Genomic DNA, 16,771 nt, shown 5'->3' with positions numbered 1-16,771 from the left:
TAGGTTCCACTTCTCTAGGCAGGCGATACCGAGAATGTACACGGACGTCAGAAAAAGACTCATCAGTGTCCTAAAAAATGCAGTTGTACCCAATGTCCACTTAACCACGGACATGTGGACAAGTGGAGCAGGGCAGACTCAGGACTACATGACTGTGACAGCCCACTGGGTAGATGTATTGCCTCCCGCTGCAAGAACAGCAGCGGCGTCACCAGTAGCAGCATCTCGCAAACGCCAACTCGTTCCTAGGCAGGCTACGCTTGGTATCACCGCTTTCCAGAATACGCACACAGCTGAAAACCTCTTACGGCAACTGAGGAAGATCATCGCAGAATGGCTTACCCCAATTGGACTCTCCTGGGGATTTGTGGCATCGGACAACGCCAGCAATATTGTGCGTGCATTACATCTGGGCAAATTCCAGCACGTCCCATGTTTTACACATACCTTGAATTTGGTGGTGCAGAATTATTTAAAAAACGACAGGGGCATGCAAGAGATGCTGTCAGTGGCCAGAAGAATTGCGGGCCACTTTCGGCGTACAGGCACCGCGTACAGAAGACTGGAGCACCACCAAAAACACCTGAACCTGCCCTGCCATCATCTGAAGCAAGAGGTGGTAACGAGGTGGAATTCAACCCTCTATATGCTTCAGAGGATGGAGGAGCAGCAAAAGGCCATTCAAGCCTATACATCTGGCCATGATATAGGCAAAGGAGGTGGAATGCACCTGTCTCAAGAGCAGTGGAGAATGATTTCAACGTTGTGCAAGGTTCTGCAACCTTTTGAACTTGCCACACGTGAAGTCAGTTCAGACACTGCCAGCCTGAGTCAGGTCATTCCCCTCATCAGGCTTTTGCAGAAGAAGCTGGAGGCATTGAAGGAGGAGCTAAAACAGAGCGATTCCGCTAGGCATGTGGGACTTGTGGATGGAGCCCTTCATTCGCTTAACCAGGATTCACGTGTGGTCAATCTGTTGAAATCAGAGCACTACATTTTGGCCACCGTGCTCGATCCTAGATTTAAAACCTATGTTGGATCTCTCTTTCCGGCAGACACAAGTCTGCAGAGGTTCAAAGAACTGCTGGTGAGAAAATTGTCAAGTCAAGCGGAACGCGACCCGTCAACATCTCCTCCTTCACATTCTCCCGCAACTGGGGGTGCGAGGAAAAGGCTACGAATTCCGAGCCCACCCGCTGGCGGTGATGCAGGGCAGTCTGGAGCGACTGCTGATGCTGACATCTGGTCCGGACTGAAGGACCTGCCAACGATTACTGACATGTCGTCTACTGTCACTGCATATGATTCTCTCACCATTGAAAGAATGGTGGAGGATTATATGAGTGACCGCATCCAAGTAGGCACGTCAGACAGTCCGTACGTATACTGGCAGGAAAAAGAGGCAATTTGGAGGCCCTTGCACAAACTGGCTTTATTCTACCTAAGTTGCCCTCCCTTCAGTGTGTACTCCGAAAGAGTGTTTAGTGCCGCCGCTCACCTTGTCAGCAATCGGCGTACGAGGTTACTTCCAGAAAATGTGGAGAAGATGATGTTCATTAAAATTAATTATAATCAATTCCTCCATGGAGACATTCACCAGCAGCAATTGCCTCCAGAAAGTACACGGGGACCTGAGATGGTGGATTCCAGTGGGGACGAATTAATAATCTGTGAGGAGGGGGATGTACACAGTGAAAGGGGTGATGATGAGGTGGACATCTTGCCTCTGTAGAGCCAGTTTGTGCAAGGAGAGATTGATTGCTTCTTTTTTGGTGGGGGCCCAAACCAACCAGTCATTTCAGTCACAGTCGTGTGGCAGACCCTGTCGCTGAAATGATGGGTTCGTTAAAGTGTGCATGTCCTGTTTTTACAACATAAGGGTTTTTGGGAGGGCCCAAGGACAATTCCATCTTGCACCTCTTTTTTATTTCATTTTTCTTTGCGTCATGTGCTGTTTGGGGAGTATTTTTTTGAAGGGCCATCCTGCGTGACACTGCAGTGCCACTCCTAGATGGGCCAGGTGTTTGTGTCGGCCACTAGGGTCGCTTAGCTTAGTCATCACACAGCTACCTCATTGCGCCTCTTTTTTTCTTTGCGTCATGTGTTGTTTGGGGAGTATTTTTTGGAAGGGCCATCCTGCCTGACACTGCAGTGCCACTCCTAGATGGGCCAGGTGTTTGTGTCGGCCACTTGTGTCGCGTAGCTTAGTCGTCACACAGCTACCTCATTGCGCCTCTTTTTTTCTTTGCGTCATGTGCTGTTTGGGGAGTATTTTTTGGAAGGGCCATCCTGCCTGACACTGCAGTGCCACTCCTAGATGGGCCAGGTGTTTGTGTCGGCCACTAGGGTCGCTTAGCTTAGTCGTCACACAGCTACCTCATTGCGCCTCTTTTTTTCTTTGCGTCATGTGCTGTTTGGGGAGTATTTTTTTGAAGGGCCATCCTGCGTGACACTGCAGTGCCACTCCTAGATGGGCCAGGTGTTTGTGTCGGCCACTTGTGTCGCTTAGCTTAGCCATCCAGCGACCTCTGTGCAAATTTTAGGACTAAAAATAATATTGTGAGGTGTGAGGTGTTCAGAATAGACTGGAAATGAGTGTAAATTATGGTTATTGAGGTTAATAATACTATGGGATCAAAATGACCCCCATATTCTATGATTTAAGCTGTTTGAAAAAAACACCCGAATCCAAAACACAACCGAATCCGACAAAAAAAATTCGGTGAGGTTTTGCCAAAACGCGTTCGAACCCAAAACACGGCCGCGGAACCGAACCCAAAACCAAAACACAAAACCTGTAAAATTTCCGGTGCACATCACTAGTGTGAATGTGTGTGCGTGTAAATGTGCTAGGGAATATAGATTGTAAGCTCCACTGGGGCAGGGACTGATATGAATGGAAAAATAAAGTATTCTCTGTAAAGCGCTGCGGAAAATGTGTGCGCTATATAAGTAACTGAAAAAAAAAAAACTATATATATATATATATATATATATATATATATATAAAGACTCCGCAAACAGACAAGGCGGCACTTCCAGGTAGTAAGTGGTAAAAAATCTTTAGTGATCAAACATCAACGTTTCGGGGTGTGCATACGATATATATAAAGACAAAATCATTTATCCAAATGCGCTAGTATATACAGTACAACACTGAATTCGCTTCAGGACTGAAGATGTAGACCAATTTTGATATTGAGTGTACCAAGAGTCTTTGATGGCTGAATAAATTCAGGACACCTGAAATGGACCCTCTCACCAAAAAAAATCACCCCAAAAATAATAAGTCATTGGTTTATTCATACAATGTATACTTTAAAACATATATAAAATTCGTCAATACACCAATATTACAATACACATGTCAATGCACAATAGATTTTACTCTAGCCCACCCTCACCTTAACATAAAGGTGTGAGCTCTGGATGAGACAGTATGATACAGAGACACGACGGATTGTGGATTGGTGAACCCTTACGCGTTTCGTCACAATGACTTCTTCAGGGATATGACAATTTCTAAAATAGATGATTGAAAAACTGTCGATCCCTCCACTGAGGACTTGAATGCTGTGATGCTCCCACTAAAAGGGATATATGTATTCCCTTGAACTTCCAAGATTGCTAAAAAAAATGGCATTCACAAATGCCCTATAACAATGAAAAAAAAAGTCCCCTGGTGATCAATATATTCACAAAAAATTATACTGGAACCACATAAATTTTATGCTCAGATTCCAAATGGATGTATGTGCATGGATCACCAGGCCAGATATATATATGGGATCCGGTCATGTGACCATCGCTCGGGATCCCGGCGGTCACCATGCCGACGCCGGGATCCGAAACAATCACAATGCCGACCCACAAGCCCTATTCCTACTTGTGGGTGTCCACGACATCCATAGAGTGGGAAAAGAACCTGTGGTGAGCGCAGCGAGCCACTGAGCCCATAAGGGCCTCTGTTGCGCTCACCCCCCCCCCCCCCCTCCCACCGCCATTCTGCTGCCAGGATCCCGGGGTCGGTATGCTGACCTCCGGGATCCCCAGTGCCGGTCTCCCAGCCCCAACTCCTATATATAACTATAACTGCTTTGGAACTAGTTTACATTTGGACGTAAGTAAATTTTATGACACACCTCTCCTATGGAGCAATACACAATCATTTTAACACGTGCTCATGTGTGTTGACTTCCAACCTCCCTGAAATGCATATTCAAAAGTAGGCAAGTACAGTGTGTCGGAAAGTAATTTTGTAATCCTGGACAGTGGCTATCCCTCCTTACGCTAATATCGATTCTGCTCCGCAACGTGTATTTTGAGCGCACAGCCACCTAACTAGATATAGAGAATTATTGGTGTATAGTGTCCCACAGTTGGGGGAAAAGGGGCAGTTGGGAGACCCTGTCTCACTTGATTCTCTGCTTAGCATGCACACAGCATCTATTCACCGGGAGAGAGGGACAGGGTGCGTGGCCAGCCGCTCACAGAGCGCTGGGCATACCCCCACAGTGAGGAAAATGGGGGCATGGCTCAATATAGTGGCAATTTCCATGAGGCTACCCCACCTATCAGTGAAGCCATGCCCCCTAATTTTGGGCAAATGTCCCTTTAGCAACCGCAGCAAAGTTGGGAGTTATGTAAGGGGAATTATGGTGTGAGGCATACTGTGTAAGGAGCATTACGGTGTAAGGGGGATAAATAATGTAAGGGGCATGAATAAAGTGCGAAAATATAGTGTTACTGATTGTTTGAGGGAGGGGGCCCCAAACTGGAAACATGCCTAGGGCCCGGTGAGGTCTATATCCGGCTCTGCTTCTAACAAGCCCTGGGCTGGGGCACTCCTATGAGATCATCCTTACCAAAGCTGAGCACCACCTGATAACTCTGTGCAGCTTACCCACTGCTAGATGAGGGGAAAGCAGAGCAAGCAGCAAAGCTATAAGTTACGGAGAGGTATGAGAAGGGGGAGCATGCAGAAAGTACTAGCACAACATGGTTAAGCAATACTGTAATACATGAAATAAAAAAGCAGATTATGGTATCCGATCAACAAGCGCTCTGTTTGCAAGTCTTCTTAACAAAGAAGGATGTTGTGGTTATGCTGCGGCTCAGTGGGGTATAGTCATACGATAGCTGCCCCTGATACACAGAACGTTGTTTTCTGATGTTCCCCTGTGTGGTTAGAACAAGACGTCTGGAGAACAAATGCTGCAGTGACATGAAAGTACAGGTAGTCTCTTCTAAAGGATCTGCTACAAAGAGACGCATGCATTGTTTTGGTCATTAATCTGCAATCTGAAAATGAAAGCAGAATAAAAATTGTTTCTGTCTTGATAATGTTGATATTATCTTAAACCATAAAGCTATACCTTTAAACACACCTTTACCATGGAGCTGCTGGCGGTCGCTAGCTCACGCTACGTACTTCGTACGCTATTTGCGCACAGAGTCCCATACCGTATACGCACTCTGCGTACAAACGCCGCACTGTGGGTACAAAGCACACACAGCGTGCGCACACACAATTAATACACCTTAAAACCTTATACAGTTATACAATGAAATTATATGATTACACTTTAAACCTTATGCAGCAAAGCTCTGCAATTATGTTATACCTTAAACCTTAAGTAGCGCTGACGGTATAAAGTACCCGCAGTGCGTACACCTTATCAATACTTATACACCTTATACAGATAAATACACTTTAAACTCCCTTGCAGGAAATTGAAGACACCACACCGATTTGTAGTTGAAACCACAGGGTTCTAAGGCCACTGTGGATTGATTCCAAAAAGGTAAACAATACAATTTATACACTACAGGCTAACAAGAAATTCTAAACAGAATAATGGCTACAGAGAATGTACATACGTGAGAATGTTTCACAAGCGCAACCCGAGTCGGTCCTCCGCTGGTCATACAGATAGCGTTCAGAGTCTTGTGTCCCCAAGCCTGCTGCAAGCTCTCTTTATTCACTTCATCCAAAACAATACAATGGTCACTGTAATCCCTTTGTCTATTGGACACTGAGATGTACCTTTTCATTACGGGAGGTCATAGGTTGATTTGAAAAGGTGGGCTATGTCTTTCTCAACTGCTCCTGTGGGTGGTCTCCTCTGGATTCCCCCCGCATACACAATACACAGCAAATAAAGTTTAAACCTATATTCTGCTTCTGCATCTATCTATCCTCAGGAACATGCGATTTTCCTCAAACCAACACCAGAATGTTTCCCTTAAAATACCCTACAGCTGGATACCAAACACCACCTTGTAACCTTGTTCTGTCCCCTCCTATCCTGTAAAGGTGAATCCCTTTGTTCTGTTACTATTTTAAACAGCTATTTCTTTCTGATGTGGTGCAGGGGGCTATGTGTACAATGTGCACTATTTGGGTTAAATATGTAATGTTCTAATAACCCTCTACGCGCTCACAAACTCCGCCGTAAATACCCATATCACGCGCATGATCGCCGGAGAGATCCTACGCAAATTGCGGATATGTGCACTCACGGAGGACTGAGTGCACGAGCAGCGGGCATGTGCATGGGGTTAGTACATGGGGCATGCATTACAATATTTTTCGACTTTGACAGTCTACAACATAACAATTGTGCCTAATATTATATACACAACAATCACTCCAGTATGTATATACACAACAATCACTCCCATATTTACTGTATATACACAACAATCACTCCTGTATTTATATACACAACAATCACTCCTGTATTTATATACACAACTATCACTCCTGTATTTACATATAGTGTATATACACTATAGTCACTACCATATTTATATATACAACATTCACTCCCATATTTACTGTATATACACAACAATCACTCCTGTATTTATATACACAATCACTCACATATTTAATGTATACACTATAGTCACTTCCGTATTTATATACTCGACAATCATAGCTGTATTTATGTACACAACAGATATACACAACTATGCACTCCAATCATTCCCAAACCTCCCAACTGTTCCGATTTCAGCAGGACAGTCCCGCTTTGCAGACTAAGGTTCCGATTCTGATTCAGAAGCAAGTAACTTTATGTCTGGAACATACCTTGTTGCAAGTGGCGCAAATGCATTTATACTGTTTCTGTGCAGGGTAAATACTGGCTGCTTTTGCATGCCATGTAGCCCACAAATATTAACCAGCTTTATTTTTCACTGCAATTTAGATTTTAGTTTGGACACAGTCCACCCAAATCTAACTCTCTCTGCATGTTACAGCTTCCCCACCTACAGTGCAGCATGGTTCTACCCAGGTGCACAGTTACTTGCTGTTTTTGCTTTACTTCCAAATCAGAATCAGGCCCAGTGTCCTGCCCTCGGACAGGAGTGTCCTACAGGTGGGGGGAAGGTTGTGGGAGCGCTTAATTACTGGCACTGAACTGAATAGATGCCAGACACATTCGTTATCATCTCCATGTGGATGATACACAAATTTATTGTACCTACAGTATCAGTTCTAAATGTTTCCAGTGGTCAATAGTAATTACCAACCTGATTGTGTTACTGTTGACAACACAGGGAGTCATCCTTGACTCAGAAAAAGCTTTGATAATTTCCCTCCTCAATATCACCCAGTTTCACCCTTCTGCGCTAAACAAGATCTGCGTCTCTCATCCACAATCACTAATTGCTCCTAATTCGTGGTTACAGGACTGTATTTGAGCTGCACCCACCCTGTGGAATGCCCTCCCATGCACTAAAAGTCTCTCCAAACCTTCAAGCGTTCCTTGAAAAACTCACCTCTTCAGGCAGCTTATCAAATTCCAGAACCACCTATGTAACCTCCATAAGCTATCCTACCCAATTACATCCCCTCTATACAGTCCACACATAACTTGGTATCCGTTCAGATGGTCGACCATGTTATGGTCGACAGTCATTAGGTCGACCACTATTGGTCGACATTGACATGGTCGACATGGACACATGGTCGCCGCATGGAAATGGTCGATACATGAAATGTCAACACATGAAAAGGTCGACATGAGTTTTTTTCTTCTTTTTTTTACTTTTGGGGAACTTTTCCATACTTTACGATCCACGTGGACTACGATTGGAACGGTAATCTGTGCCGAGCGAAGCGGTAGCGGAGCGAAGGCACCATGCCCGAAACATGGCGAGCGAAGCGAGCTATGCGAGGGGACGCGGTGCACTAATTGGGGTTCCCAGTCACTTTACGCAAAAAACGACACCAAAAAAAGATAAAAAATGCACGTCGACGTTTTCATGTGTCGACCATTTTCACGCGTCGACCATGTCAATGTCGACCAATAGTGGTCGACCTAATGACTGTCGACAATAACATGGTCGACCATTCATACCGGAACCACATAACTTTACGGGGGTCATTCCGAGTTGTTCGCTCGCTGCTATTTTTAGCAGAATTGCTAATATGCTAAAATCCGGCAGTTCTGCGCATGTGTATGCACCGCAGGGCGCACGCGCTAAGCAACTTCACACAAAACTATGCTATTTTACTCACGGGCGAACAAAGCTTTTCAGTCGCTCTGTTGATCGGAGAATGATTGACAGGAAGTGGGTGTTTCTGGGTGGTAACTGAGCTTTTTCCGGGAGTGTGCTAAAAAACGCAGGCGTGCCAGCAGAAAACGCAGGAGTGGCTGGCCGGACGCTGGGCGTGTTTGTGACGTCAAACCAGGAACTAAACGGACTAAGCTGATCGCAATCTAGGAGTAGGTCTGGCGCTACTCAGAAACTGCAAGGAAATACTTAATAGCAGAATTGCTAATCTTTCGTTAGCAATTCTGCTATGCTAAGATACACTCCCAGAGGGCGGCGGCTTTGCGCTTGCATTGCTGCTAAAAGTAGCTAGCGAACGAACAACTCGGAATGACCACCAACATACAGTATTTCTTCACTTTCTGCAGAACTCCAACGCCCAACTTCCACTCATCTCAAAGCAGAAAAACACACATTCTACAAATAAATATAAAAAATCTCATTGACTTTTCTAACACAAAAGGCTGTCTAATGCTGGTTTATTGTGTGGGACAGCGAATTTAGTTTTTTTAAAAAGCTGTCTGAATTTGTGCTGTACTGCATATGTGTCTGAAGCAGGAGAGGGGTTTAAAACTCTCAAACACCCACTGTGCATTACACTGATGCCTGTTAGAGGTCAGCGAGTAGGATGCAGTTTGTAGTGCCAGTGACTGTGGATATTGGCTGTGCCAGAAGAGCATGGCAGATGGTGGCTGCAGGTCGTTGCAGCAGAATAACTGTTGAGCACAGGGAGTGCTAAGACATTTAATTTCATTTGTTCATTTTAGGTTAGATGCCTGTGTAACCAGGCCCAAGCCTGTGTATGCTATGTCCAGTGTCTGATGCCAGTAAAGACACTGTTTTTTTGCTGGAAAACCTGCCTAAGAGTCCTTATTTAGCTACAGATTTGGTGGTGCAGCCATACGTCATTTCCAATGCATTCTCCTTACTAGAACTACTATCACAATAATATTTAGGGGCATATTAATTAAACACATTTTGCAGGAAAACACTCATTTTCAGGTGATACACACAAAATGTAAGCATTCCAAGCCTGTATAACTGGGTTCCGTAGAAGGGGATGGTATCGGGATCCCGGCTTTTGGGATGCTGACAGTCATAATACCGACAGAGGCATCCCGACGCTCAGGATTCTGACACCTATTAGGTAAGTATTCTATCCCTAATCCCAAAACCCCCTAATTCTCCTTTTCCGAAGCCTAACCCTAACACCTTCCCTGCTCCCCGCAGCCTAACCCTAACACCCTCCCCGCAGGCTAACCCTAACACCTTCCCTGCTCCCCGCAGCCTAACCCTAACACCCTCCCCGCAGCCTAACCCTAACACCCTCCCCGCAGGCTAACCCTAACACCCTCCCTGCAGCCTAACAATAACACCCTCCCCGCTCCCTAACCCTAACACCCTCCCAGCAGCCTAACCCTAACACCCTCCCCGCAGCCTAACCCTAACACCGTCTCTGCAGCCTAACCCTAACACCCTCACCGCAGGCTAACCCTAACACCCTCCCCGCAGCCTAACCATAACAGCCTCCCCGCAGGCTAACCCTAACACCCTCCCTGCAGCCTAACAATAACACCCTCCCCGCTCCCCGCAGCCTAACCCTAACACCCTCCCCGCAGCCTAACCCTAACACCGTCTCTGCAGCCTAACCCTAACACCCTCACCGCAGGCTAACCCTAACACCCTCCCCGCAGCCTAACCCTAACCCCCTCTCCGCAGCCTAACCCTAACACCCTCTCCGCAGCCTAAACCTAACACTTTACCCTGCAGCCTAATCCTTACCAGCCCCGGGGGTGCTTAATTCTAAATCCCCCCCCCCCCCAGCTAAAAACTAACCTCCCCGCTGACCCAGTAAACCCTCGTTCTGGATCCCGACGCCGGCATAGTGATCAATGTGGGAATCCTGGCGCTGGCATTCCGAGTAGTTCCGGGATTCTGGCGTCTTTATTTTGACTGCCGGGATCCTGACTGAATCCCCCGTAGAAGATATCAGAGATTTCTGCCGCGGGTCACACGTTTCTGATCATAATAGCAGCCACAAAGATTTCTATGGGGCTGCAATATTGTGAAATTTACCAAGCTAGGACCCGTTCGCTTACGCCATTGTAGCCTATAGCTTACCCTCCAGCTGGACCTTTTTGGCAGGTACAGTACCTTTTTTTTATGGTCTGTACCGATTTTTGGCTCTCCAAACTTCCATTGAAAGTATAGGAAAAAGGACGTGGCCACGCCCCCTTTACCTGTGGCCACGCCCTTTTCCTAATCTGTACCAATTTTTAGGTTTAAAATGTTGGAGGGTATGCTATAGGTTACTTACCGTAAATTTTACCAGGAGAGGGATCCTTCAGATCAGAACATACAAGCACATTACAGTATAGATATCTGTAACCTACAGTTAAAGGATGAGAGTGAAAATGGCTACCCCCAATGCATGAAGTGTCAGCTCTTCTGTGAAATCTGTGAGCCATTGATTATTAGCAGCTGCTTGGTGTGTGCTGTAATCATGCAACAAACGTGTGATATTTACTATCACTTTTCCAATGACTGTGATGTGAACCGGATCTTACACCTGTGTCACAAACGGAATACATACGTATTCACAGCGAACGGGATGCTGGCTGTCAATAGCCCCGACAGCGGCATCCAGCCCGCCAAAATGCTGACAATGTGGCGAGTGCAAACAGTCTCATTGCGGGCTCGGTGGTGAGCTGCAGGTTCTATTTCCACTCTATGGGTGTCGTGGACATCCATAAGTGGGAATAGCCCCTGTGCGGCTGTCGGCAGTCGGGATTCCACCATCTGTATCCTGATCGCCGGGATCCCGACAGTCAGCAAATTAGCTGCATCCCTCACAAACAACTAGACTGATTTTCATACTCCGGTTTGCAATGGCCACTTTACAGTCTTAACCCCTAGAACCTGGGGAAACAAGAGAGACACCTGGCACGGGAAAGATCTGGATGGGAGGTAGGTGCAAGTGTGGAGAGCTCCTACAACACACACAGGCTGGGGCTGCTCTGCTCGTTTCAATGGTAATTACAGTAGACTCTTTGTTTTATGGATACCTATATGTGCCACGGGCAAACACAGGACTCCATCCAGGGGTAATCCATAAAGTAAATAAACAGGCCAAGTGTAGTTATGAAGTGTAATAATAACAATCAGTCATCTATAAACATGTAAGGTCTTCTTTAATGCTTAAACAGATCTAAAAAACAAAAATTCCATTTCATTTTGGGTAAGATGTTTAATTTCACAAGTACGGCAATGAGAAATCTGGCACATAGCAGCAGCTGGGAAGGCAGAGAGTAGCAGAGACTTGTATTTATTCTCTCTCAGCGGCCTATCTTATGTGCCGGAGGAGCTGGACGTCAGGGTGTCCCCCTCCCCAGAGTGCATGACTTTGGCTTTCTGTAGTATGACCTGGATATCCTGTAAATAAACAAGAAAAGAATGGACTACTGTATATAAAATGGGGTAACGGCAAGTGCAAACACACACACTGGGTATACATTGCTCATTATGCATCCCGATCACCAGGCAATCAGCATAAAAGGTAAATGCAATGCGGAGTATGGAGACCTGGCCTTCTATACCAGAGGTTCTCAAACTCGGTCCTTGGGGGCCCACACAGTGCATGTTTTGCAGGTCTCCTCACAGAATCGCAAGTGAAATAATTAGCTCCACCTGTGGACCTTTTAAAATGTGTCAGTGAGTAATTAATACACCTGTGCACCTGCTGGGTTACCTGCAAAACATGCACTGTGTGGGGTCCTGAGGACCGAGTTTGAGAACCTCTGTTCTATACAAATAGCTAATGTCAGCGCGGCCTGTAAAGCCTGCCCATGTACAAGTGCTGTCTGTACTCTAATAGGGTGTTATCTCTGTTTCCCAGGGGGTTTAGCTAGGGCGGCGGCGGTAACTGACAGATTTTGGGGTTTTTATACCCAACTACTCCAACGAGGCTGGTGCTGAGTTGGACACATATACATCCAAAAGTCAATGTCCACAAAGCCACACGTAAAAATTGTGGGATCCGGTGTCTAGGTCGACAGTAACTAGGTCGACACTTTCTAGGTCGACCACTATTGGTCAACAGTAACTAGGTCGATAGGGTTTCTAGGTCGACAGAGTCTCTAGGTCGACATGTTCTAGGTCGACAGGTCAAAATGTCGACATGAGTTTTTCACGATTTTTTTTTCTTTTTTTGAACCTTTTCATACTTAACGATCCACGTGGACTACGATTGGAACGGTAATCTATGCCGAGCGAAGCGAGGCACCTTGCCCGAAGTTCGCTCGCCATGCGAGGGGACACGGTTCACTAAATGGGGTTCCCGGTCACTCTACGAAGAAAACGACACCAAAAAAACATAAAAAACCTCATGTCGACCTTTTGACCTAGAAACCCTGTCGACCTAGTTACTGTTGACCAATAGTTGTCGACCTAGACACTGTCGACCTAGTTACTATCTACCTTCTATACCACACCCAAAAATTGTGTATCTAGTAAATAGTAATTGTGCATCTAGCACAGTAAGTTGCATTCAGCTGTGCACCAGGAACATACGTGCCAGGGTTACTGTACATCAGGCATACTTACACCCACATACACTTACACCCAACTAGGGCATAAGCACAAAGAAATCTACTGTAGTATAATATGGGTATGGGATCTATTCCTGTGATAACGCGTATTTGCCCCAGGGCCAAGTGCTAGAGGGAAGGTGTCATGCCCGGGAGGGGGTGTGGTCACTGCCACTCCTTCAAAGGTATGTTACAATTTCTCCTCCTACAGTACAAGGCTGGCACGGACCTCCAGACAAGCCTGGGACTGGGTACTTAGTACTCACCCCACAGCCCTCTTTCTGCCCCTGAACAGATTAATATCTGCTGACTTTCACTGATACCAATCCTAAGTCATGTATTTAAGAATGATAACCGATTATTTAGTGTCTGCAGAATTCCCCTCTCGGCCTCAGGATGGGAATTTGCAGCTACAGAGATGTTCGGGGAAGGAGTTAAATATCTACTTTAGATTTAAAGCAAGAAACACATTTTAATGCCCATCTATCACACAGATGTTTCCTGGTCCCTGCTTCACAATAGTCTATTGACTCGGATAGTGATGTGAGGTCCAGTTAACATTCCTTACTCAGCGGATAATTGGTTCCACAAACAAAAAACCTTTCAATTCAACAAAATAAATACAAGATACAAAAATATAATGTATGTCCTGTAAATAAAGGATATTGTCGCATCTGCTGAAAGACTGAGCTTACTGAGAGTTTATAGAGATGACAATTTTCAACAAGGTCGTGAAAAATCGGGTGTTTCAGGAGAGCAGCGAGGGAGACGGGCGCCATGCAGTCTGGGCTCATTTCACTGAATATGTGTCCGATGATCTGTAAAGGAATGCAAAGTCATTTGTTAATGATTAATTATACATAAACAACAGCCATTTGTACGCTAATCTTTATGATGGGATTAATAAAGCCTCAGAAGGGACGTAAAACTAAGTACATGTTTAAATGCTGTTCTGATTTATAAACACTACTGGTCCAAAGTTTTAGAACGCCACCATATTTCCAGTTCGTATAGTTGTTGTTGTTGTTGTGGATTGAGAATAACTCTAGATAAACAAAATGATTTTTTTTACATTTCTTTTTATCTCCAATTGTTTTTTATCTACTCTTTTATTTCAGATTACACAGAACGTTATGACATAAAACTACATAAATTTAAATAAAAACTGGAAAAATGGGAGTGTTGTAAAACTTTTACAGCTAGTACACTTCCATATAAGACCTGTCGTACGCAGGGTCCCCACAACTCCCAACCTAACTTGCATCGCTTCCTAGACACACTTTCTAGCTGAGCGTACATAGCAGATCCTGAAAACACCACAATGCTAGTCTTTCTCTGTACAGGAGCTGGCCATGGCATGCAGACTGCAATATGTGCACCACCACCAATGTGGCTGGCTTCTGTGCACCACCACCAATGTGGCTGGCTTCTGTGGTTTTAAAACCCCCTATCAAATTAATTGGCTTCGTATTGGTTCAGCCAACAAAGTTAATGCCTCATCTCTGTGTATGTCACAGATCATAAAACGCTGACCCTGGTCACACAGAGGGACTGATTCAAGTAAATGTGCTGTCTGCAATGTGCTGTTAAAAATTTGCATATCGTGCCCTGCAACATCACAAGTTTTTATTTGCACTCCATAGATGTGCACAGGATAACTTGTGGTGTAGATGTGTACTGTAACAGGCATATATGTGCACAGCTAAACATAGCCTGATGTCCAATGTCTCTTCGCGTTTAGCAGCCCCACTGCATCTGGCACACATTTGTGAACATGTATGTACAACGTAAGTAAGATCATATGCTATTTGTCATCGTACCTCTGAAATTAGCAATGAAAATGACATTCCTGATGAAATGTTGATCTCAGTGGCTGGTGCACCGTATGGACACACGGAGGCAGTGCCTTGGGCATAGGTGATCGTATGACAGCATTAGTTGTACTTAGTATTGTATGATACGCCTCCTCCTCTTCAGCACTCTGTGCATATATTATGTCTGGCAGTGACAACCTAGCTGCATAGCTCTAGCCAAGTAGTAATATTTGAGCGGCTGGAATAGCCTTAAAAAATGGGTTTTCAATGTGTTCAACCACTTAACTGGCAATTTTCCCCCCAAAAAAACGCTCAGAAATTGTCACAGTTATTTATGAGTGAATTAGGTGAAGAACATGAATTTAATCCTATCCAAAAACATGCCCTCCCCCCAACATCGGAACATCGATCGGGAACATCGCAACCATCGGACCATCGGAAACACAGCGACCATCACGGCTTTCATTTTGAAAGCCGGGACAGCCTCCAGAAACACAGGTGGGGCTTGGGGGGGTTAATTTACACTTCCCCAGCGGCTGCTATTGTCAGCAGCCGCTGGAGGGGGGGGGGGGGGGGAGCAGCAGTGGCAGCGGCAGCAGCTGAGGGAAGTTTCCCTTCTCTGCCGCTGCTAACACAGTTTATCTGACTGGTCGCATCCTATGCGACCAGGTCAGATAAAGCACTTGAAGGCATGGTCGCATCTGACCCGACTATCGCAGGACAGTGTAATTTGCAGCACAGTGATCAGGTCTAAATTAGTCACAGGTCACAGGGGCTAATTCAGACATAATATCTAGGCTACGTTTTCGTGCAGCGGTCGATCAGGTCTAAACTGTGCATGCATATTCACCGCAATGCGCAGGCGCGTCGCACAGGTACAAAGCGGATCGCCACTCAACGATGGGTTTGTACGAAGGATGCAGTCGCACGAGCGTTCGCAAGGAGATTGACTGGAAGAAGGCATTAGTGGGTGACATATGACCGTTTTCTGGGAGTGTTTGGAAAACACAGGCGTGTCCATGTGTTTGCAGGGCGGGTGTCTGACATCAATTCCGGTCCTGGACAGGCTGAAGTGATCGCAGCGGCTGAGTAAGTCCTGGGTTACTCAGAGACTACACAAGGGCCCTCATTCCGAGTTGATCGCTCGCTAGCAGTTTTTAGCAGCCGTGCAAATGCATAGTCGCTGCCCATGGTGGAGTGTATTTTAGCATAGCAGGAGTGCGAACGCCTGTGCAGCAGAGCGGCAGCAAGCACATTTTGTGCAGAACAAGACCAGCCCTGGAGTTAGTTATTCTGTGCGATGATTGCTGCGACACGGTAATGACGTCAGATACAACGCCCGGCCATGCCTGCGTTTTTCCAAACACTCCCAGAAAACGGTCAGTTGACACCCATAAACGCCCTCTTTCTGTCAATCTCCCTGCGTTCGGCAGTGCGACTGAAAGCGTTGCTAGAACCTGTGCAAAACCACAAAGCTATCTGTACTCGTACGATGCGCGTGCGCATTGTGGTGCATACGCATGCACAGATTAGCCCCGTTCTGCCATAATCGCTACGCTGCGAAAATCCGCAGTGGGCGATCAACTCGGAATGAGGGCCAAAATCTGTTTGTACAACTCTGCTACACATGCGTTCGCACACTTGCACAGCTAAAATACACTCCCCTGTAGGCAGCGACTATGCGAACGCAAGAATGCAAAAAAAACCTAGCGAGCGCACAGGTCTGAATTAGGCCCCCAGACCGATAGCCTGCCATCAGGTGGATTACAGAAAAAAAAAAGAATTTACTTACCGATAATTCTATTT

General features: G+C 45.8%; 1 protein-coding gene and 1 long non-coding RNA gene across 4 annotated transcripts in view; one reads left to right on the top strand and one right to left on the bottom strand.

Annotated features, from left to right (window-relative positions):
* The window catches only part of LOC135056086 (uncharacterized), a 237,576-nt gene that overhangs the window by 186,189 nt on the left and 34,616 nt on the right, over nucleotides 1-16,771 (top strand). The gene's annotated exons all lie outside the window — the stretch shown is intronic.
* Nucleotides 11,740-16,771, bottom strand: part of SPEF2 (sperm flagellar 2) — an 853,267-nt gene continuing 848,235 nt past the window's right edge. For all 3 annotated transcript variants that reach the window (XM_063960786.1, XM_063960790.1, XM_063960798.1), the window contains 2 exons: nucleotides 13,847-13,969; nucleotides 11,740-11,997 (listed from right to left, as the gene is read on the bottom strand). In XM_063960786.1, coding sequence (XP_063816856.1) covers nucleotides 11,914-11,997; nucleotides 13,847-13,969 — 207 coding nt within the window. In that variant the 3' untranslated portion in view covers nucleotides 11,740-11,913. The remainder of the gene's footprint in view (nucleotides 11,998-13,846; nucleotides 13,970-16,771) is intronic.

This window comes from Pseudophryne corroboree, chromosome 1 (genome assembly GCF_028390025.1).
Source record: "Pseudophryne corroboree isolate aPseCor3 chromosome 1, aPseCor3.hap2, whole genome shotgun sequence".
NCBI classification, from domain to species: domain Eukaryota; kingdom Metazoa; phylum Chordata; class Amphibia; order Anura; family Myobatrachidae; genus Pseudophryne; species Pseudophryne corroboree.
Note: the sequence above shows the minus strand (reverse complement) of the source record. Positions and strands in the feature narration are given on the sequence as shown.